Genomic DNA, 25,190 nt, shown 5'->3' on the forward strand with positions numbered 1-25,190 from the left:
AACTTGGTAAGATAGTATCTAATTCTTCCCCAAATGGTTGAATAATTTTATAGTCCTATCTAAAGAGGGCAAGAGTTCCTAGAACTGTTCTGACATTTTTATATAAGAAGATTGTGATATCTCTGTCCAATCTGATATATATTGCAACCACACAGTTCCATGTTTGAGTCATTTCTACCCTAAGCAAGCCAACAAACGTAACCATTCCTCTGCTTCAGCTCCTGCCCTGTGTCTCCACTCTCCTTCATAGCCAAGTGCCTAGAAGAGCTATCTTTACTCTCTTTGTTAATTCTCAACTGCCATCGATCATATGTTATTGTGTAAACTGTGGTCTTAATTGCAATTTAACTTTTAAAAGCTTCAATTTAAGTCATTTTGTGAGGCTTTGTAAGTGTTCACAGAAAATATATTTCTTTTATGTGAAGCAATTGTTGAAAATTTTTTCTCATGGTGTTTTGTATTGAACAGAAAATCCCAGAGAAGGTTATAGCTCAGTGGTAGAGTGCGTGCCTAGCATGCATGAGATTCTGGGTTCAATCCCCAGTACTGCAGTTAAAAAAATAAATAGATAGATAATTAAACCTAATTACCTCCCCCATAATAAAGGAGTGATTGCTGCCCTAAAATGTGAGCAGAACTTGTATTATAATATATTAAGTATGCATATGAACAGAAAATCTCCATATGCAATAATACCTTTTAGTGTAACACTTGGGTCCATTTGCCATTGTCTCCTCATAATATAATGTTCTCTGATGGTTCCAGAAAATTTGCAGAATCAATCCTGCATATGTTACTGGTTCTTAGCAAACAGTGAGTAAAATTACTAGAGAGTAAATAAGATGCCCTACGAAATAATTACCTCAAAGGGAGAATGATAATGTGAACTGAAACCTACAAAATTTTTCCTAAAATGTAATTAATAGTCATCTACATTTTTTTAAGAATTAAAAGTCTCAGTGTTTTTCTGAAACCACAGGTTTTTACTTACATTTTCACCTTAGATATTGGTCTGCTATACTGTGTTCTCTTGGCTTGTTTTCCTGTAGTATCCTTACAGTCTCTTTTTCTATTCAAGGTCTCATGTTATGCTGGCAGTAGAGTGCCTAACATATGGGATCTGGAGGTTTCCCATGATGCTGGTTGCTACTGAGCCTGATGTGGATGACGTCATTGACATCGAAGGGGTTGGTTTATTTAAGGAATCTACTATTGACTTAAGGCTGACAAGTCAGACAAGGTAATACATCAAGCAAAAAGTATGTAACTGGTTTTGTGAATGTAATTTATGCTGAACTGGGAAACAAAATTTAAGATGTAAAGTTTTACTATGTCACCTGTTGCTGATTAAGCCAGAGCAGTATTGCTTTTATGAATCAAAGCTTTATATATTTCATATTTAGTATTTAAAAATTAGAAAATGAAGTCTGCAAAGTGAAGACCAAAAACAATAAGAAAAAGTAAGTAAATATTGATACTTAGAATACTATATTTTCAAAGGATCTTTTAGTGTATTTTTTCAGATTGTTGGAATGTTTTTCAGTAAATTTTAATGGTTTGGGGTTATTAAGTGGTTTAACTAAGTAGAGATGATGCATAATGTATACTGATTCCATTTTCTGCATTACTATGCTCAACCATAGCATTCTTTGTAACACTTGTGATAACATAGCCAGCATGACAGTACTTCTACCTATGACACATGTGAAATATATTTTACAGCTTTTTTTGAGGTATAACATACACAGCATGAAATTCACCCATTGTTGGTGTACATTTCAATATTTTTCTGAAAGCGTACAGAATTGGCAATCTAGGTTTAGAACCGCGTTCTAGATTTAGAATCTTCCATCTCCCCTCAAATGTCCCTCAGGCACCTTTGCTATCAACCCCTATTCCCACCCCCAGCCTCAGGCACCCAGTGGTTTGCTTTCTGTCTCTTTAACCTTGTCTTTTCTGGATATTTTATATAAAAAAATCACCCAATGTGTACTGTTTGTATTTAAATTTTTTTGGAAGCAGTTTTAGGTTTCCAACAAATAGAGAGGAAGGCACAGAGACTTCTCATATAGCCCCTGTCCCCATACCTGCATAGCCTCCCGCATTACCAACTTCACTCACAAGACTGGTACATTTAATAAGGATTGACCTACACTGACACATCATAATTACCCAAAGTCCATAGTCTGCCTTAGAGCGCATTGTTGTACATTCTCTGGGTTTGGACAAAAGTATAGTGACGTATGTATATCATTATAGTATCACGCAGAGTATTTTCACTGCCCTAAAAATCCTCTGTGCTGTCCCTATTCATCTCTCTTACCCCACCCCTAGAAACCACTGACCTTTCTTGTTTCCATAGTTTTGTCTTTTCCAGAATGTTAAATAATTGGGATCACATAGTATGTAGCCTTTTCAGATGGGCTTCTTTTACTAAGTAATATGCATTCGAGGTTTATCCACGTCTTTTCATGCCTTGATAGCTCTTTTCTTTTTAGCACTGAATAATATTCCGCTGTCTGGATGTATCAGTTTATTTATCCATTCATCTACTAAAGGACAATTTAAAAAGTGAAGATTTGCATGGTGTAATGTTTTTTATACTTTTACTTTCAATCGACCTTTATCACTAAATTTGAAGCGTATTTTTTGTAGACAACATATAATTGGATAATCCTTTTAAATTCATTTTGCCAGTCTCTTAAGTTCCATGGGTGTGCATTTACATCACTGACATCTACAGTAATGATTGATGTATCAGGTTTATTTCTGCGATTTCATTATTCATTTTGTTTCTTTCATCTGTTTTCCTTTTCTTGCCTTTCTATTGATAACCTGAACTGTTTTTAGAATCCACTGTTATTTATCTATATTGATTTTTTAAATACATATCACTAAATAGTTTGTTTTTAATAGTTGCAGTATTACGATACTCAAATGCAACAATTCACAGTCTACTGCTATAGACAGTTTGCTACCTCAGGATAAGTGTGGAAACCTCATTTCCGTTGGTTCCTTTACCCTCCCCATTTTTTAAATATATAGTCACTACATACATTGAGCACCATGTCCGATGATGTTATAATCTTTGCTTCACTTGTAAACTGATGAGCAGGGTAGTCCATTATACCTACCCCTATTCTTACCCATTCCATTGTTTTTGCTTCCCTCCTACAGTCCCAGCCTCCTCCTATTTTAATTTCTCCTTTGTTAAGGGAACTTCCTCTAGCTATTTTTTAAGATTAGCTCTGCTAATGACACATTCTGTTCACTTTCCTTAATCTGAGATTACTCCTTTGTTAATGAGGACTATTTTTGCTTGATATTGAATTCATGGTGTTCATAGTTCTCTCCCATCATTTCTTGAAAAAATGTGCCACTTCCATCTGGATTGTATGGTTTCTGAGGAGAAGTGTACTGTCACTTCAACAGTTGTTCCCCTCTAGGTAACATTTCATTTCTTTCTAGCTCCCTTCAAGATGTATTATTTGATTTTAGTTTTCAGAAGTTTGATTATGATGAGTCTTGTCATGTAATATCTGCTGTCACTTTTAGTCTCAGTTCAATGAAGACAAGGACTAGGACTGTCTTGGTCAGTGCCAGATATCTAAGGGATGCTTGATAAGTATGCCCTGAAAGAATGAAAATCCCCAAGCACTTTGGTTTCCATGCCGATAAGTAACAGTTATCACTGAATATAAATTTGCCTTGAAGTGCACTTAGCGACAAAACAGAAGCTTGATGTCTTTCTTCGGTTTCTGGAATTTAATGGCACATAGAATTATTTGCTATTTCTTCTAAGATACCTTTTAAAACTCTTTAAAAACATTCTATAAAGTTCATTCATAATACTTTAAAGTGTCTCTTTGTATTCTTATGTACTGCACAAAACTCTTATGTCAATATATTTTAAGTCTTTTCAAAGTAAATTGTTTACTGTAGTAAAAAAATGTAATGGGTTAATCAGCTCCAGATAAACACAGTTATGGGTATGATTAGAGCTCTGCTCTTTTAATAACTTATTAAATATTCTTAACTATTTGGCCTGTATAATCTTCTCAGGTGAGTTTTAAAGTATTCCCTGTGCGATCAGCAGTGCAAAAGTGAGTTTCTTTTTATTGGCAGGCAGGAAATTTTAGTATCATACTTATTTACTTTGAGAAAGCTGCCTCTTGGGCAGGGAAATCAATTTTCCTTCACCTAGGGTTTTTTTTGGATATATACCTGGCATTTGGGGGAAGGGGAGGTACCTGTGACTTACTCATAGAGTTTTAGGTTAAAAGTCTAAATTCCTTCATCTACTTTTATATGTGCATCTGGCCTACACACACTTGGGCTTTGCTATGGTTTTTGCTACTACAGGTCTGCTTTGCATGATCCACACCACATTTCCCATATAGGTGAAAATTTACTAAAGAGATGCACGGTAGATGCTACCTAGAATATGAGAAAGTGGGCTGATTGCATCACCTGTATGGGCCTTTAATGAGTAAACTTATCTTTCTTCTTTCTGGGTTGTAGAAAATAAATAATCAATAGAGTTCAGAGTATTTGAGCCATTATGTTCTGTACTTGTTAATTCATCACTCTATAACAATTTCCTGCATTTAATTTAATAAAAACATAGGAACTAAAGCATTTGAATTCAAAATAACACACATTCCATCCTTCATTGCCTCACTTGTGACTACTTTTGACAGGTACAATTATATAATTCAATCATCAGTTATGACAGATTATAATACAATGTCTGAAAATTTTGGATGATACTCATAAAGGAAAGCGCTCAATAAAGATGTAAAATGAAATGGATGAGTTTTCTGGAAGAATATCATCTTGATTATTTCTGTCTAAATTGAAAAATGAATCACGTTCGTTAGTCTACTTTGTCTCTAAATCTAATTGGAAACTCTGCCTACATTTAGGGACTTGGAAACACAGACCAAGGCCAATGTTTACTGTCAAAAAGAAGGAAGGACAGGAACATGTTACATCCTACTGAATATCCACATTAATTCAGATACCAGTATGGTTCATTGGCTCAATGTCATGAGTAATGTCATCCCAGTGATTAAGTTAATGCTAATTGTTGGCTTACAGTGCCTCTATTATTAGCTAACGGTGCCTAAATGTAGTCTTAATAGAATGCGTGCCTCAAGTAATTGGATTTTGTACATGGTGACTGGTTTCACACAGGGTGTATTTCAAAAGAACTTCAGAGCATTTCTTGACATAGACCTAGCTATGCAGCATCACTTCAGCCAGTCTGCTGGTTACAGGAGAGTCCCTATGTTGACTTGGATTTATGAAAGGGAACATAGGTCCCACCTTCTGATGGGAAAAGTATTACAGAATGTGCAAGCATGCCACAGTGGAATCTGCTTAGTTGAATATTTTAAGCCTCTTCTAAGTCAGTAAACTCTCTCCAGATTCCTCCCAGTTACTGTCATCAGATAGAGTTCTTTGAGTGGCAAGGCTCAGATCATGGTGGGTGACATACCACACTGCAGAAGGGGATGAATTAATTTTCTCCTCATGGATCAATTTTCTGGGGCAGTTGAAAACTACCCCATGCCAAGTCTGTCTTTAAATTTATTTTAAATGATTCAGTGATACAAAAAGGCTACTCAGTAGATTCAGTTCGCTTTCCATCCCTAGGGAGGCTATACCTCAGTAGGTATTAGAAATCTCAAGTCATTCACAAGACCTATGAAATGAGTGGGGGAACATATGGGATAGGCTGACACCATATTCCGGATTTAACTAGCTTCCCCGTGAACCAACTCAACACGCAACATCTCCTTTTTCTTTCTGATCAGAAGCAAAATAAGTTTTGAATAAAAATGGCTCTATGCCCTGTTGACTACACATTTTTCTTGTTTGCTGGTCATGTTGGGAGGAGAAATGGGGAGAAAAAATGCATGACAAGCCCTGAGGTGCTGGGTATTCTGTCTCCTAAATTAAGTGTTCTCTAAAACATAAGGGTATCCCCAGAAGAGGAGGAAAGAGGAGGGGCCAAGGAAGACTATTTTAAGGAGTACATTTCTATTTATATTTTTATTATTTAAAAGGACCAGAGTTTGTCAAGGGATAATTTTAGGTATGATGATTCAGGGATGTCAAGTACTCTGAAGAGTTAGGATAAACATGTAATAGAGTTTAAATTATCAAAACAGATCATCTGTTATTCTTAATTATATTGTTTGTAAAAGAGCTGAAAAGACTTTGTTCCCAGTAAAGATCAGAGCTGTGTTAAATTTAGGACTTCAGTGATTGAAGTAATGGCTCAGTTCCGTGATTATGCATGACCATCACATTTTCCTTATTCCCTTCTCTGCCCAACCTAAGAACAACACAGTAACCACAATAGTAAATATTTGTTTCATTCCTACTAAATATTTAGTGTATATAGCATTATTTCATTTAATTTTAAAAATACTGCTAAATAAATATCACTGTCTCCAATTTACCTAAGATACACATGTCTTTACACAATCACAGCAAGGAATGAAGTAAATTACCAGATTTGGTAGTGTGCAGTGGGCAGGTTATCCGGTTTTGGTCAGATGCCTCGGCTCCTTTCTTTCCTCCTCCAATCCCATCTCAACAGAGAAACCTTTGTTCACATCCCTATCCCAGCTTGGTATCCTGTGAACTCCAGATTCAGGCCATTCTGAACTGTGGTAAGCTAAAAAACATGTCTGACCCCCAAGCTATATTTTCAATATTGATAGCTCTGGGAAAGCTGATCAACATTTCTGTTCCCTTAGAGGGTTAAGTCCAGCGTTAACTTTGGCAGATGTAAGCAGGATAGGTACCCTCTGGGACAGTATAATGTAAGAAATGCCACATACAGAAAGGAATAGTTCCTATAATTATCTGTCTTCACTGAGATTTGAAATTCTCCTATCAGAGACTTATCTTTTTGTATTAAGGTAGTTTTTAAATTTTACTTTTTCCAGTTTTATTGAGGTATGATTGATGAGTAAACATTGTATATATTAAAGGTAAACAATGTGATGATGTGATATAATATATATTGTGAAATTATTCTACCAATCAAGGTAACCTGTTCAACACCTCACATGGTTACCTTTTCGGTGTGTGTGGCAAGAACACTGAAGATCTCTTTTAGCAAATTTCAAGTATACAATACATTATTATTCACTATAGTCTCCATGCTATACATTAGATCTCCAGAATTTATCTAGGTTATAACTGAAAGTTTGTACCTTTGACTAGTATTTCCCTATTTCCCCCAACCCCGAGCCGCTGACAACTCTTGTTCTACTCTCTGCTTCTGTGAGTTGGGCTTTTTTAGATTCTGCATTTAAGTGAAATCATGCAGTTTGTTTTTCTGTATATGGCTTATTTCACTTAGCATAATGTCCTCCAGGTCCATCCGTGTCCCAAATGGCAAGAATTCCTTCTTTTTATGGCTAAATAATATTCCATTCTGTATATATACCACATTTTCTTTCCCTATCATCTGTAGAACAACACTTCAATTATTTTCATACTGTGGCTATTGTGATTAATGCTACAGTAACATGAGAATACAGATAAAACTTTGAGATACTGACTTCATTTCCTTTAGATATATACCCAGAAGTAGGATTGCTGGATCATATGACAGTTCAATTGTAGTTTTTTGAGGAAACTCCATACTGTTTTCTATATAGTGGCTGTGCCAATTTTAAATCCCACCAACAGTACTCAGTAGTTCCATTTTTCCCACATTCATGTCAACATTTATTTTTGAGTTTTTCTTAACAGCCATCCTAACAGGCATGAAGTAATGTCCCATTGTGGTTTTGATTTGCATTTCCCTGATGATTAGTGATGCTGAGCAGCTTTTCATGTATTTGTTGGTCATTTGTATGTCTTCTTTGGAAAAGTATCTATCCAGGTCCTGTGCCCATTTTTGAATAGGGTTATATGTGGGTTTTTTTGCTGTTGAGTTGTTGGAGTTCCTTATATGTCTTAGAGATTGTTTTCCTATCAGATACATAATTTGCAGATATTTTCTTCCATTCCATAGGTTGCGTTTTCATTTGACTAATTTTTTTCCTTTGGTATGCAGAAATTTTTTAGTGTGATATAGTCCCACTTATTCATTTTTGCTTTTGTTGCCAGTGCTTTTGATGTCATATCCAAAAAGTCATTTCCAAAACTAATGTCAAGGAGTTTTCCCTTAGGTTTTTCTTCTAGAATTTTTACATTTGACTTTTACGGGATTTAGTTCTTATGTTTATGTCTTTAATCCATTTTCAGTTGATTTTTGTTAGTGGTATAAGATAAGGGTCCAGTTTCATTCTTCTATATGTGGTTGTACAGTTTTACCAGCACCATTTATTGAAGAGACTATCCTTTCCCTGTTGTGTATTTTTGGCAACTTTGTCAAAAATTAGTTGATTGTATATGTGTGGGCTCATTCCTGGGCTCTCTGTTCCATTGGGCTATGTGTCTGTATTTATTCCAGTACCACAGCGTTTTGATTACTTAGCTTTGTCATAAATTTTGAAGTTACTAAATGGTAAGCCTCTTGCTTTGTTTTTATCTCTCAAGATTATTTTGGCCACTTAGAATCCTTTGAGATTGAGTAGGAATTTTACAGTTTTTATCCTGTGTCTTCAAAAAATGCCATTGGGGTTTTGATGGGGATTGCATTGAATCTATAGATTGCTTTGGGTAGTATGGACATTTTAACAATATTGATTCTTCCTAGACATAAACATAGAGGTATCTTTCCATTTATTTGTATCTTCTTGAATTTCTTTCATCATTGTCTTGTAGTTTTTTAGTGTACAGATCTTTAACGTCCTTGGTTAAATTTATTTCTAAGTACAGTTGACTCTTGAACAATACGGGGGTTAGGGGTGCCAACCTTGCAGGAGTTGACAGTTGGCCTTCCATATCTGTGATTCCACACCCACAGACTGAACCAATCGCAGATTGTATTTTGTAGTACATGTATTGAAAAAAAGTCCATATATAAGAAGACCCATGAAGGTCAAACCTTTGTTGTTCAAGGGTCAACTGTATGCTTTTTTCATGCTATTTTAAATGGGATTGTTTTCTTAACTTTTTCAAGCAGTCCCTTTTTTAGTGTATAGTAATGCAAATGATTTTGTATGTTGATTTTGTATCCTGCAACTTTACTTAAAGAATTCATTTATTAGTTCTAACAGTTTTTTCTAGAATCATTCTACAAATAAAATCATGTCATCTGCTAACAGAGATAATGATCTCGGAGGAAAAACTTTCAGGTTTTTCAACATTGAATATGATATTAGCTGTGGGTTTTTCTTATATGGCCTTTATGGAGTTGAAGTAATTTTATTGTATTCCTAGATTTTTGAGTGTTTTTATCATAAAAGTGGGTTGGATTTTGTCAGAATTTCCTTCTCCATGTATTGAGATGATCATGTATTTTTTATCCTTCATTCTGTTAAAGTGGTTTATCATATTAATTGATTTTCCTTTTTTATTGAGGTATAGTGACTTACAATGCGTCCATCTCTGGTGTACAGCATAATGTCCCAATCAAACATATACATACGTGCATTTGTTTTCATATTCTTTTCCCTTACAGGTTATTACAAGATACTGAGTATAGTTCCCTGCGCTATACAGAAGAAACTTGTTTTTTGTCTATTTTTATATAGTAGTTAATATTTGCAAATCTCAAACTCCCAAATTTATCCCTTCCCATCCCCTTTCCCCCGAGTAACCATAAGATTGGTTACTAATTGATTTTCTCATGTTGTACCTTCCTCACATCCTATTGTTAAATCCGGTTTGGACATGTTGTATGATCCTGTTAATGTGCAGTTGAATTCCATTTGATAGTATTTATTGAGGATTATTGCATCTATATTCAATAGGGATATTAGCCTGTAGTTTTCTTGTTGTATCTTTTTCTGTCTTTGGCATCAGGATAAATTAAGTTTGGAAGTATTTGGAAGTATTCCCACTCCTTCTATGTTTTGGAAGAGTCTGAGATAGATTGGTGTTAAGTCTTTAAATATTTGGTAGAATTCACTATCTGTTCCTGGGCTTTTCTTTGTTGGGACGATTTTGATTACTAACTCAGTGTTCTTAATATTTATAGATCTGTTCAGATTTTCTGTTTATTCATGATTCAGTCTTGGTAGATTACATTTGTCTACGGATTTATCCATTTCCTTTAGGTTATACAACTTTTTGGTATGTAGTGTATGTAATTGATTATAGTGATCCCTTATGATTGTTTCTATATCTGGGGCATCAGTTGTAATGTGTCCTTTTTCATTTATGATTTTATATATTTGAGTCTTCTTTTATTTCTTAGTCTAACTAAATGTTTGTTGATCTTGTTCTTTTTAAAAAAACAACTCTTAGTTTGACTCCTTTTTAATATAAATTATAGAATTTTCATTTTGAAATTTAGTCCATAAGTATGGCCACAATATGATTAAAATTCTAGTTTTCTAAATGAAATAGTATTTTATTTCTTGGATTTAATGAATGAAACTGCCAGGCTTAATTAGCACAAAATACACATAGTGAGAACATAATTTTATCAACAAAAAGAAACAAAAATAATTTCAGTTGTACTACTGGACAGCATATTTAGACACTTATTTTTTTAAATGAAAATACCATACCAGCAGAAGAAACCATCTCCACTTGTTAAACTTGGTTACCCAGTTTGAGTCTTAGGTGATTTTTTTCTATTTTTTCTATTATTTTCTATTCTCCATTTCTACTCTACTCTTTATTATTTCCTTTTTTCTACTAACTTTAGGTTGTTTTTCTTCTTTTTCTCATTTCTAGAGGTATAGAAATAGGTTTTTTATTTGAATTTTTCTCTTTTTAATGTAGACATTTATCACTAGAAACTTCCCTCCTAGTACTACTTTTGCTGCATTCCGTAAGCTGTGCTATGTTGTGTTTTTGTTTCCACTTGTCTCAAGATATTTTCTAACATCTTTCTGATATCTTCTTTGGCTCAATAGTTGTTCAAGAGTTTGTTGTTTAAGTTCCACATATTTGTGTATTTTCCAGTTTTCCTTCTGCTATTGATATCTAGTTTTCATTCCATTGTGATGGGAAAAGACAACTGGTAGGATTTCAGTCTTCTTAAATTTGTTCATACTTATTTGTGACCTAACATGAAATCTGTCCTTAAGAATGTTCCCTGTGTACCTGAGAGGAATGTAAATGCTGTTGCTATTGAGTAGAATGTTCTGTACATATTTGTTAGATCTCTTTTACCTACAGTGTTGTTCCTGTCTTCTTTTTTCTTATTGATCTTCTGTTTGGGTTTTCTATACATTATTGAAAGTGGAATATTGAAATTTCCTACTATTATTCTATTGCTGTCTATTTCTGTCTTCAATTCTATTATTCTTTGGTATATATATTTAGATACTGTGATGCTGGGCATAATATATAACTATAATATATATAATTGTTATATCATTCTGGTAAATTGATCCAGTATTAGATCCTTCTTTGTCTTCTGTGACAAGACTTTCTTTTAAGTCTACTTTGTCTAATATAAGTAAAGCCATCTATGCTCTCTTTTGTTTACCATTTGCATGGAATATCTCTTCCTTCCTTTTAACTTTCATCCTATGTGTATCTTTAAACACAAAGTTAGCCTCTCATAGACAGCGTATACTTGGATCTTGCTTTTTATCCAATCAGCTACTGTATCTTTTGATTGAAGAGTTTAATTGATTTATATTTAAAGTAATTAGTGACAGATAAGGATAAGTAGTAGTGCCATTTCGTTGTTTTCTACATGTCTTGTAGCTTTTTTGTCCATCTTTTCTTCTCTTGCTCTCTTCCCTTGTGTTGTATTGATTTTTTTGTGTGTGACATGCTTTGATTCCTTTCTCATATTCTCTTAGGTATCTTCTATAGGTGTATTCTTTGTAGTTTTTGTAGGGCTTACATAAAGCATCTTACAGGTTTAACAGTCTATTCTAAGCTGATGAAAATTTAGCCTCAATTTCACATAAAATCTCTACACTTTGTGAGTGATGTACAAATTACATTTGTATATTATGTATCCATTAATATATTTTATAATTATAGTTTTTTTTACTTTCATTAACTTTTATACCACAATTAAGTGATTTATGTACCACTATTACAGTATTCAGTTTTGTGTATTTTCTATATATTTACCTTTACCAGTCAGCTTTATACTTTAATATGCATTTGTGTTGCTGTTTTGAATCTTTTTATTTCAACTTGAAGGACTCCCTTTAGCATGTCTTCTAAGGCAGGTCTAATGGTGATTAAGTCCCTCAGCGTTTCTTTAGCAGGGAAAATATCTGCTTCATTTTTGAAGGACCATTTTGCTAGATGTAATATTTTTGATTGGCAGTTTGTTTACTTTTTATCACTTTGAATGTATCATCCTACTCACTTTAGGCTTGCAAGGTTTCTGCTGAGAAATTTGCTTATAGTCATATAAGGGTTTCCTTGTATGTGATGAGTTGTTTTTCTCTTGTTATTTCCAAATTCCTTTTTTGTCTTTAACTGTTGACATTTTGATTATTGTGGAGTTGATCTCATTGTGGAGTTCTTTCATTTCATCCTATTTAGAAACTCTTGAATCTGTATGTCCATTTCCTTCCCCAGATTTGGGAAGTTTGGGGCCATTATTTCTTTAAATAAGCTTTCTGCCCCTATTTCTTTCTTCTCCTTCTAAGACTCCTAATGTGTATATTGGTCCACTTGATGTTGTTGTTTAAGTCCGTTAGATTTTCTTCACACTATTTCATTTATTTTTCTTTTTGCTCCTCTGCCTCTGGCTAGATAATTTCAAATGACTTTTCTTCAAGTTCTCTGATTACTTCTGCTTGATCAAATCTACTGTTGAACCTCTAGTGAATTTTTTCAGTTCATTTACTGCATTCTTCACCTCCAAAATTTGTTCAGTTTTTTTTAATATTTCCTGTCTCTTGCTGAAATTCTCATTTTGTTCATGCATTGTTCCCCTGATATTGTTGAACACCTTCATGGCAGTTATTTGAATAATCTGTCAGGTAATTTCCTGTTCTTCCATTTCCTTATGGTGTGTTTCTGGAGATTTGTTCCTTTAACCGAGTAATATATTTTTTCTGTTTCTTCATATTCTTTGTAACTTTATGTTGGTATCCATACATTTGAAAAAACAGCTACCTCTCCCAGTCTTTACAGACTGGCTTTGTACAGGGAAGAAGCTTCAACAATCAGCCCAACTAGAGACTCTGGGGCCTCTCAAATCTTTCCTGTGGATGTGTCTTTCTGAACTTTGTGTGTGAAGTGTGAATATTACCAATTAGAGGCATTTGCCAGTTTCTATTTTTTCAGGAGTTTGTAATCTCTTGCTCCCTCTGGTATCTGTCTTCTATACCATGGGCACTCTGAAGCAGCAGCACACTGCTCAGATCTTTTTTTGTCTTCAGAAGTTCCCATGCATCTAGAATGTGTCAGGCCTCATTAGTACTTCAAGATGCGCAAAACAGCAGCCAGGCCCCCAGCAGTACCCTAACCCCAGAAGTCCAAATGTTGGATGTCTGCTCTGCTCTTCTCTTTTCTTCCCCTGGCAGAAGTAGGAGCTGAGAATTTCCTCCAAATCATGTGGTACTGTGCTCGGGAGGGAGAGATGGTGGTGAGAGTGTGCCACAAATTTTCCTCCTGGCTTCAAAGCAGCTGATTTTGTACTCACCTAAGGGGAAGAAGCCTCTTAACTGGTTTCAGAATTTCTTATAATGGAAAGTGGTGTGCGTGTTGTTGAATTGGTGTCTCCATGGGACCAATCTGGGGCTTCCTGTTCTGCCATCTTGCTCCCATCACCCCTCTGGATATTCTATTTTATACATCTCTTACTTATTGGGCCATGCATCATTGCCTAGCACTGATAATAAAATGTTTTAAAACAGTAAAAATCATAATGATGACTGTATTAATATAAATTAGTCCTTACAGAGCACTTTCCACATGCTGGGCACTGATCTAATGTCTTTATAGGGATTATTAACTTCATTTAACAGCATGAAAATTGAGGTACAAAAAGGCTAATAAGTTGCCTAAAGTCAGCCTCCCAGATAGAGCTAGGATTCTGATCTAGGCCATCTGTGTCCTTAGTCCACTTTCTCAAACCCTCTGCTATGATACTGAATATGCATTTGCTGAATGGATCACTGAATCCCAACCTGAATCTCCCATTTCCTTGTCTATGTTTCAGTGTTGGATCTGTTTTAGGAAACAGTTCTTTACCTTCTGCCTGTATCTACCCTGTCCGTTTGGATTTTAAATTCCTCACAACCTCCTAGGTACTGTGCCTCTCTCCTGCTTTATTCTACCAAGAAGTTCCTCAATTTCTTTCACAGTCTTCATCTCAAATGTAATCTAGCTTGACATGAAGATGGTCAGTTGAATCTTAAATGTCATTCAGTTCATTTCATATCATAGCAACTCATCTCCAGGACCAAGAATCTTAAATGAACCTGTAAAGTACTTTCATCTCAATTAGCAAGTGGAGAGTTGAAGGAAAATGAGCAAATATCACGTTGGAATAATAGTAAAAACAAAGGCTTTATGAGAGCTGTTGTGGTCAGGGATTTTAGATGTTAATTTATTTCCAAATGATTGAATTTTCATTTGGGACATTGAGTCCTTCTAATTTTTATAGAGACAGCCTTTTTTATTCTTTGTATACTCTAAATATAAGGTATGATTGAAAAAATCTTTAAGATTCCATTTTTGTCACCCTGGGATGAATGACACTCTTTAGTAATTTAAAAAAATGTCTCCTTACTGTTATTCCATAAGCATTCCATGAAATAACAAGTCTCAGACTCACAGCTGCATAGCAGCACTAAGGTTCAACTGTAGTCTTATGCAGCAGAATATAAAACAAGTGTTGTCCATCAAGTTCTCATAAAGAGAATGGGGTAATGATAGTATTTATATTTTGTTCCAGAAATCCTGAGCCATTTACTGCATACTTCCTACCTGGCAGTGATCCTGAGTTTTATGTAAAACCGCAGATTGGAGAACTTCTTCCTTATGACACTGAAGGAACTCTCATCATTGTGGCTTTTAAACCCCAAATGTACAGCAGGAAGTACAAAGCAAAGTTAGTAATTGAGGTGAGTTCTATAAAGGTAATAGTAAAGGATGTTTGATGTCACAAAAGTCACTAAGTGACATTGGGAGAAAAGGTTTCAACTAATGATCACAGATAAAGAATAGCAACATTATCTTGCAAAAGTCAGCATATTTCAACTTCTCTGTCTTGTTTTAGTTTCCTTTTGTCCAATAAAGAACGTTTAAATGTGAAATATAACCAAAAAAAGTCATCACCAGTGAAAAGTAACAAATTATTTTCTTCCAATTATGGAAAAGGTAAATAATGACTGTAAAGTGATTTGTGTAGTTGCATGTTATTTTCCATAATAACCTATTCGAAGAGTTTAGTTGATTAAAGGTAGAAATATTGGAACCTTTTCCTGGCTTCAATCCCTAGTACCTTTTCTAAAAATAAATAAATAAGTAAACCTAATTACCTCCCCCCTAAAAAAAATTAAAAAAAATAAATATTGGAACCTTTGATTAAGGAAGGCATAAGGTGTTGTCAAAATGTTAAAGTCTAAAATGAAGAAAATTAAATAGAAGATAAAATTTACTTTGAATTGAAAAAACACAATGTGAAATGGGCAATTAATGTAAAATAATGTTAAAGTTACCATTTATTAAAAGTTAAGGTAAATAGAATTCTGAAAATGTATCCAGTAAGCAAAATTTCTCCATAAAATTTCCCACATATCTGCTAAGAACTTCTAGGCTAAAGACTACTTCCAAGTTATTTCTGAAAAGATGCCTATTGCCACTATTTTCAGTAGCACAGGCAGAAAGGACTGGTAGTCATGTTTCAAGACACAACTACTGATGCCACACTGATCACTAGACTTCTGAATCAGACACTAATTAGGCAGCACCATTGGCAGAAGAAATGTGTTGTCACTGTTTTAATGAATAGAGAAGAGGAAAATGTTGATTATTGCTTGAGCAAATTATTTATATTTTTCATCTTTCTGAGAGTCCTTACAAACCAGGTAATAAAAATATAAAACCTCTGGAGCCTTGCTGCACACAGGCCTGTCCTGTGTTAATTCTTGATTTAAGATAATCACGTTGTTGTACTTGCTTCTTTAAAAATAATGACATAATTTTACTCTAAGAGGTTGAAACGATATTTTAAAAAGTAGATTTATAAATACAATTATATTCAGCTTATAGCATGCAGCGAACATTTTTGAAATTAACTGCTTAGGAGGTTTTACCAACAAAATTCTGTTTCTGATTTCCCCATGCAGATTTGGCAGTTAAATCACTGATAGCAGACCTGAAGGGTTTCTGTGAGAGAATAACTTAGTATATGGGACCGAATGAGAATATAACATTTTCATTTAATCTGAAGTGGTATAGTTTGATATAGCATATGTGGGAAGAATTGAGTTTGAAATGTGTTTTAAGAAATCACTGCTTTGTTGATTCTGTGGAGAATTACAAATATGTGTAGAAACAGAATAATCTACATGCACTCACCATCCCACATGAACACTTATCAACTCAAGACCAGTCCTGCTTCAAGTATGTTCCCACCCCCTTCCTCCCTTCCCATATTATTTTGAAGAAAATCCCATACATCCTATTATCTGCAAATATTTTGTATTAATCTCTAAAAGACAAAAATCTTAACCATAATACCATTATCATATCCAAAAATTAACAGGAATTCCTTAGTATCAGTACATATCGGATACTCTTTTTGTGTTGAAATTTTCAACTGACTCATGAATCTCATACTTTTAAATTTAAATAAATTAAATATTTTATATAGACTTATAAAAACTACATAGAGTCCTTTGAATCCTTCTCCCAGCTTCTCCCAGTGGTGACATCTTACATAGCTGTAGTAAAATATCAAAACAAAGAAATTGTCTTTGATAAAATACTGTTAACTAGGCTAGAGACCTTATTCCTTTTTGGTTTGTTTTGCATTTTTTACATGCATGCGTGTGTGTGTGTGTGTGTCTGTGTCTGTGTGTCTGTGTCTGTGTCTGTGTCTGTGTCTGGTTCTTGGCATTTTGAATCCACGTCTAGATATGTATAGCTGCAAACACAACTGAGATAGAGATCGCTTCTGTCACAGCAGAGGAAGCATGTCATGCTAACCCTTTCTAGTCACGTCCAACACCATAACTCCTCTCTCACCCTGGCAACCAGTAATCTTTTCTCCATCCCTATGATTTTGAACTTCCTAGAGTATTATATAAATGGGATCATGTAACCTTTTGAGGTTGGCTTTTTATGCTAACTATAAGGCCCTTGGGATTCATAAAAATTATTGCATATATCAAATCAGTGATTTTGAAATCATGGTCACTGTCTTATCTGATTCCACAACCCTGCTCTTTTTTTTTTAACTTTTTTTTTATTTAGTTATAGTCATTTTACAATGTTGTATCAAATTCCAGTGTAGAGCACAATTTTTCAGTTATACATGAACATACATACATTCATTGTCACGTTCTCTTTCTCTGTGAGCCACCACAAGATCCTGTATATATTTCCCTGTGCTGCACAGTACAACCTTGTTTATCTATTCTACATTTTGAAATCCCAGTCTGTCCCTTCCCACCCCCCGTCCCCTTGGCAACCACAGGTTTGTATTCTATGTTGATGAGTCTGTTTCTGTTTTGTTTGTATGTATGTATGTATGTATGTATGTATTTATTTTAGATTTCGCATATGAGCAATCTCATATGGCATTTTTCTTTCTTTCTGGCTTGCTTCATTTAGTATGGCATTCTCCAGGAGCATCCATGTTACTGCAAATGGCGTTATGTTGTCGGTTTTTATGGCTGAATAGTATTCCATTGTATAAATATATCACTACTTCTTTATCCAGTGATCTGTTGGACATTTAGGCTGTTTCCATGTCTTGGCTATTGTAAATAGGGCTGCTATGAACATTGGGGTGCAGGTGTCATTTTGAAGTAGGGTTTCTTCTGGATTTATGCCCAGGAGCGGGATTCCTGGGTCATATGGTAAGTCTATTCCTAGTCTTTTGAGGAATCTCCACACTGTTTTCCATAGTGGCTGCACCAAACTGCATTCCCACCAGCAGTGTAGGAGGGTTCCCCTTTCTCCACAGCCTCTCCAGCATTTGTCATTTGTGGATTTTTGAATGACGGCCATTCTGACTGGTGTGAGGTGATACCTCATTGTAGTTTTGATTTGCATTTCTCTGATAATTAGTGATATTGAGCATTTTTTCATGTGCCTGTTGATCATTTGTATGTCTTCCTTGGAGAATTGCTTGTTTAGGTCTTCTGCCCATTTTTGGATTGGGTTGTTTATTTATTTCTTATTGAGTCGTATGAGCTGCTTATATATTCTGGAGATCAAGCCTTTGTCGGTTTCATTTGCAAAACTTTTCTCCCATTCCGTAGGTTGTCTTCTTGTTTTACTTCTGGTTTCCTTTGCTGTGCAGAAGCTTGTAAGTTTCATTAGGTCCCATTTGTTTATTCTTGCTTTTATTTCTATTGCTTGGGCAGACTGCCCTAGGAGAACATTTTTGAGATGTATGTCAGATAATGTTTTGCCTATATTTTCTTCTAGGAGGTTTATTGTATCTTGTCTTATGTTTAAGTCTTTGATTCATTTTGAGTTTATTTTTGTGTATGGTGTAAGGGAGTGTTAATAGCTTCATTGATTTACATGCTGCTGTCCAGTTTTCCCAACACCGTTTGCTGAAAAGACTCCACAACCGTGCTTGTAAAGGCAACACCATGATGTCTCACATGATAAATGTGAGGAATTTTTAAATTTAATTCATTATCTAAATAAAAATTATTGTTTTCATTATTATCATCTTTTTTTAAACTTTTAGTTTGAAACATCAAGTCAGTAATAGTTGTAACGTATGAAACCTATGATCTTCGTTGTGCTTTACTTGGAAATAAAGATTTTTTAGAAAAGTTTAGTTAAATACTAGCGTACACAAACTTCAACAACCATGTCAGCAAGCTTCATAAGTTTCCTCTCAATTAAACCATATTTAGAATGATTAAACACTGCCTTTTCCACACTATTAAACAAGGCATATAGCACTAGCTTTTTTTTTACTTTAAAGTTTTTGTTGTAAAACAAAATACAGAAAAGAAAACCACTAAAAATAAATGTGTATCTTAACACATATATACAACACCACTCACATCAGAGAATTTTACCAGCCACCATAGAAGCCTATCGAAGTGTCCCATCCAATCAAAGCTGCCTTCCTCCTGCCAAAAGTGACCACTATCTCAACATTTCTCTTGGGTTTGTTTATGGTTTTATCACCCAAGAGTGCATCCCTGTCTAATATAAGTTTAAAATTCTTTTTAAAATTTTATAACTTTTTAAAATCTCTATTAATCTAAAGGTTCCCCCTCTTTCCCTTTATTTTCCTTTCAATGTAGCTATTGAAGATAGGCCTTTGACATGCAGGTAGATATGTGACCTGTATAGTTTCTGATGGTCAAGATTTTAGTTGATTCCATTTTTGTGTGTATGATGTTAGCTCTAGCTTTGAGAGACTTCAGTTAGCTTGGTCAGATTGTGATAGAAAGCAGTGCTACTCAAGGAGAGTGAACAGTCTACTCAACTTTCCGTGTTGGACATGATGACTCTTAAATAATTTCTATAAAAGTGTGATAACTATCAGAATTACCCAAGATAAAACATAATAATGCTTGTACAAAACTTATATTTTATATAGAGAGGGACCTGTTATAACTACAGACATAACTAGACATGAATATTACGTATGTAAATGCATTGCTTTTAAAGGAAATTTATCATTGTTGTGAAATTGTGGGAAATGTCAGAATATATATATCTTGGTTTGTATTTCCTCATAAGCAGATTCTGAAATAAGTATTTAAGTCTAGGTAGCATATTTACCATGTGATCTCAAGAACCAGCTGAAGGGAAGCCAGGATATGAGACAGAGCAGGAATAGATAGTAATAGATATCTAGGCAGTTACTAGAGTGGACAACTGGAATTTAATCCCATGGGAGTTCTCTGGGACATAGTGTGTAACCCACACCTTAGAATATTCACACCTGAGGGGACTAGGGAGTTAAATGTTTATACACCAACTGCCACTGTTCAATCATTGACTGAGGAATGTTCCAGGGATTGTTAATTCCCTGGCAGCACAGTAGCCTTCTGGAGTGTTTGAAAACTTCAAGTCAAAGAGGTGCAGATACTGGCAATTGGAAGTTGGGGCAGCAATGAAATGGAAACAGCTGAAGGGTGTGAGTTGGCAGAAAGCACATCTGCTAATGGATAAGCAGTTGTTTCCATTGATAAGAACGTGCCCCTTACAACATAGCTTTGGTTGATCTCTTTTAAAACTAGAGAGATATTACTTAAATATGAAAAGTTCATCTATTTAAAAAGTATTTTTTAAATTCATTTAAATAAATAGTTGAGTATAATTGTCAATTTGGCATTCTTTTGTAAGAATCAAGACAGTGATTCTTTGAGGCTTTAGCAACACAGAAGTATTGATTTTTTTCTTCTATTAACTTTTGCTTTTTTATATATATTTTCAAAGGGAGATTGAGTACAGAAGATAATAGAGCTATATCTTTAAATGTTTTCAAAAACAGAAATGAGTAACTTTTAATTCGCAGTTTGAAGACAGCTAACTATAGATATAATAACTGTAATATTTAATCTTTATAAAATAAAGATGTTCTTATTAGCATGAAGATTGTTGGGATAAAGGACATGAACAACTTCTTATAAATATATTTGTATTTGGATTATATATATTTTATACATACACACACATACACATGCACCATCACTTATTTGAATCTAAGTTCAGATTTTAGATTTAAATTTAAAATCTGCATTTGAATCTTAGTTGAAATATGTACAATAACATTTAGAACTTTAAAAATAGTGTCTTTATGGGTAATTATTTTCAGAATGTTGTAGAAATGTATTGAGCACAGGTCCAGATCCCTACATGTAGTTCTCATTTGTACCCACTAGATTCCAGATAGGAGAGTACATCCCTTCATATAGCTCACTTCTGTGGACGTACTAAGTGTCGAGCATGGGTACAGGTCCCCTCGTGCATTTGTCCCCATGAAGTGAGTCACTTATAGTGTAAAAATTTACAATGTCATATGCACAATCACCAAAATGTAGCTTTGTTTTTCAAACTGAATATCCTTACATGAATTCAAATGGTATTTAACCCAGTTCTTGGTTAAATGTATAGTTTTTAATTATGCTTTTTAATATCTGGTTTTAAATATGCAGTTTTCTTGGTTAAAAAGTATATTTCTAGGTTTGTTCTGCTTTTGACTCAGTAATTCTGAATACTTAATTACTATGAATGCTGGATAGAAGGGCCAGTTATGATTAAAATAGGCCATTCCAGATGTGCAAGAAACTCCTGCATTTCACAGCCTTTGACACATACCACATTACATATCAAACACTGATATTACTGCAATATGCACTTGGCCTGCACTTGTCCTGAATAGTTTTCTGAACATACACTGTACAACTCTTATGTGAGGAAGAAGGCCTAGGTAAACACAAGTAGCATCAGGAAACTCCATAAAAGCAATGAGATTTAAGTATGAGCATAAATGTGCAGAAAATGCTAAACTGCCTAATTCAATATTGCCATCCTGTCCATACATGCAGAAGGAATGAAGGGTTTTAAAATAAATCCCTATATAAATTATACTGAGTTGAATTTAGAGTATGATTGTCATTAATGATTTTATACCATGCTCAGTAATTTCAAAGAGTTATATTAATTATGTACTTTCATAATCTAAAAAACAGAAGCTTGGCATATTTACAGGTCAGTTCTATAGCCACAGTTAAATTCCCATGGAAAAGTTCATCTTGTGAGATGTGATTTCCATTATGTATAGTTCAAACTGGGAAACAGTTTCATGCAAACCAAATAGATTCCTTCCCTTTAGATCAGATGGATATACTTAGTTCACCCACAGGGCAGACCTCTAAGTGTAAAAGGCCTTTTAGTGAAGGATTCTTAATGCATAAAGCCAAATGCTTTTCCTGAATTTATTTGCCGTGTTATTTATTACCAGTGCAGTTACAGTTTTGTACCTTTCCCATACCTTACATGGAGAAGGGAAGTGTTAATTTGGTTAACTTTTTCCTGCATTTTTCTCTGTCCTTGGATATTGCATATAAAATTTCTTCTCTTTGTTTCCAGACAGCAGATATGTACTGGTTATATGATATCAATGGGTTACCTCCAGCTACCATACCACCAGTAAATGTAAAAGCCAAAATTGACAGTACTAACAAGATGTTTGACAGAAAGCCAGTTCATCGGCGCAATTTTATCTATGAAAATTCTCAACTCATAAGGACGGGGGTATCTTCTACCATCAAGGGTGCTCCTTTGATGTTGAAGAAGAAATAAAAAAAGTTTTTTCCAAAGTATTTCTTGGTCTTACGTAAAGTTGAATATATTTTCGTGATTCTTTTCTTTTTATTGAAGTATAGTCAGTTTACAGTGTTGTGTCAATTTCTGGTGTACAGCACTTTGCTTTAGTCATACATGAATATACATATATTCATTTTCATATTCTTTTTCACTGTAAGCTACTATAACATATCAAATATAGTTCCCTGTGCTACACAGTATAAACTTGTTTATCTATTTTATATATACCAGTCAGTATCTGCAAATCTCGAACTCCCAATTTATCACTTCCCACCCTCTTCTCCCCTGGTAACCATAAGTTTGTTTTCTCTGTCTGTGAGTCTGTTTCTGTTTTATATATAAGTTCATTTGTCTTTTTTTTTTCATAATTCTTATTTCATCTTTTGGAATATTTCTGAGGAATACTATAATTTCAAGTATAATATGCCTTCTATATTTTCTTTTTTAAATGCTGACTAAATGTATTCTCTGAGTATGTTTTAACTAACTTCTGAGTTATGTATGTGTTATAAAATGAACTGGCTGCAAATATTGGGATTCATTCACTATTAAAGTACAGGAGTACATTTGTAGTAAAACTAAAAGATGATTTCAGCTTACAAATCCATGCATATAAGTGTATATAGTCCATACTGAATCTTCTAATAATAAAGATATATTTCAAAATGATCCAGGAGAAAGTTTATATTCTTAAAGGAGAGTAGGTGCTTGGATCTTATCATTGAGGGGAACTAGAATAATAAACAGCCAATATGGACTGTCTTTACGACAGTTTGACACAAAATGACTGGCTCTGCCACAAATCACTCATGTGATTTTAAGGAAATCACTTGCCTTTTTGTGCCCTATTTCCTTGTGTGCAAAATGAAAGAATTGTACTAGGAACAAGAGTTGGCAAACTTTAGCTAAATCTAGTCTACCACCTGTGTTTATGCAGCCTGCTAGCAAATAATGATTTTTATATTTTTAAATGGTTGAAAAAAATCAATAGAAGTATATTGAGTAATGTAAGAAAATCACATAAAATTTAAATTTCACTGTCCATAAGTAAAGTTTTATGGGAGCACAGCCACAGTCATTTCTTTCTGTATTGTTTGTAGCTTTTGTGCTATAACAGTGAAGTTAAGTGGACAGAAACCACATAGTTGCAATGCTTAAAATATTTGCTCTCTGGTGCTTTATAGAAAAGGTTTAGCAACCCCTGTGCTAGGGCAAGAATGAACCACTGTCAGTGGATTGATCATAATTTCTTCACACGATATTCAGTAGAATTCTGGGAACATGTTTATGGGATCAATTAGTCTTGTTTGCAGTGATTGAAGTAGAGGAGAATAGAGGCCCAGATACCCCAGATTCGCCATCCCTGGAAAGGACAAGAGGTAAAATTCTGTAAACCTTTAAAAGCTCTCTGAAGATGTTTGAGTATAGAATCTTACATCATTTGTCTGTCCTTTCCTCTGCTGTACTGTTGGAGGTGGGGGAGGTGTCAGTCTCTGAATATGTTTCTGACAAAGCCTTCATAAAACCTCTCCAAAGTCTTAAGAAAGTAAAATTGCATTAGACATGGACGTACTTAGAGATCTAATTGTGTTTATATTTTAGTGTTTATGGTAATGTGTAACATTGAAATAATCCAAACCTCTTTATATTGAGCCTTGTGAGAGTCACATTTGCATTCCTATCTGAAATGCTCCAATAATTGAAATTAAGGCATCCAGAATGGAGTGCATTTGGATTTGACTTTTCTCGGTCAGAGAAGGGAGTAAAGATGAGATACTGGAAGACGTGCCATTAACTGTTTCATGTTGTGAATATTTCAAAAATACTTAAAATTGTGATGCTAGATTGTCAGATTTCAGATTTTATCCTAGATGGTACCTTCTTTGGAAGAGGTATCTATAATTGGAAATGTCAGTGCAAACTATTATTTGTCCAAATGCAAATGGAGTGGGAGCAACTAAAAGAGACAAAACTGAATAGTGAATAAAATTTTAAGAATCAAAAGGTGTTGGGAAAGGATTTAGGGTGAGGAGACTATTGCATTGTATACTTTAGACCATTTCTTAGTCTAGCACTTGTGAATATCAATGGCTCTTAAAATCAAAGAGGGGTATCCCCACTCTCATCACTTCTATTCAACATAGTATTGGACGCCCTATCCATAGAAGTTAGACAAGAAAAAGAAATAAAAGGTATCCAAGTTGGAATGGAGGAGGTAAAATTGTCACTATTTGCAAATGACATGATACTCTATATAGAGAACCCTGAAGTCTTCACACAAAAATAATTAGAACTAATAAATGAATTCAGCATGGTAGCAGGATACAATATTAATATACAGAAATCTGTTAATGTTTCTTTACCCTAATGCTGAAATATCAGGACAAGAAAGTTAAAAAAAAAATCCCATTTAAAATTGCACAAAAAAATTAAAATACCTAGGAATAAACTTAAAAGAAGATGAAAAACTATACACTGAAAACTATAAAACATTGATAAATGAAATTGAAAATGATTCAAAGAAATGGAACAATATCCCATGCTCTTAGATTGGAAGAATTAATATTGTTAAAATGGCCACACTACCCAAAGCAATCTATAGATTTTATGGAATCTATATCAAAATACCCATGACA

At 34.3% G+C, this 25,190-nt stretch overlaps 1 protein-coding gene across 1 annotated transcript in view; it reads left to right on the plus strand.

Annotated features, from left to right (window-relative positions):
* The window catches only part of CFAP47 (cilia and flagella associated protein 47), a 421,952-nt gene extending 399,402 nt beyond the window's left edge, over positions 1-22,550 (plus strand). The window contains exons 62-64 of the mRNA XM_072956043.1: positions 1,079-1,240; positions 14,969-15,137; positions 22,318-22,550. Of these exons, the coding sequence (XP_072812144.1) occupies positions 1,079-1,240; positions 14,969-15,137; positions 22,318-22,530 (544 nt within the window). The 3' untranslated portion in view covers positions 22,531-22,550. The remainder of the gene's footprint in view (positions 1-1,078; positions 1,241-14,968; positions 15,138-22,317) is intronic.
* Positions 22,551-25,190: the final 2,640 nt, after the last annotated feature.

This window comes from Vicugna pacos, chromosome X (genome assembly GCF_048564905.1).
Source record: "Vicugna pacos chromosome X, VicPac4, whole genome shotgun sequence".
NCBI lineage: Eukaryota > Metazoa > Chordata > Mammalia > Artiodactyla > Camelidae > Vicugna > Vicugna pacos.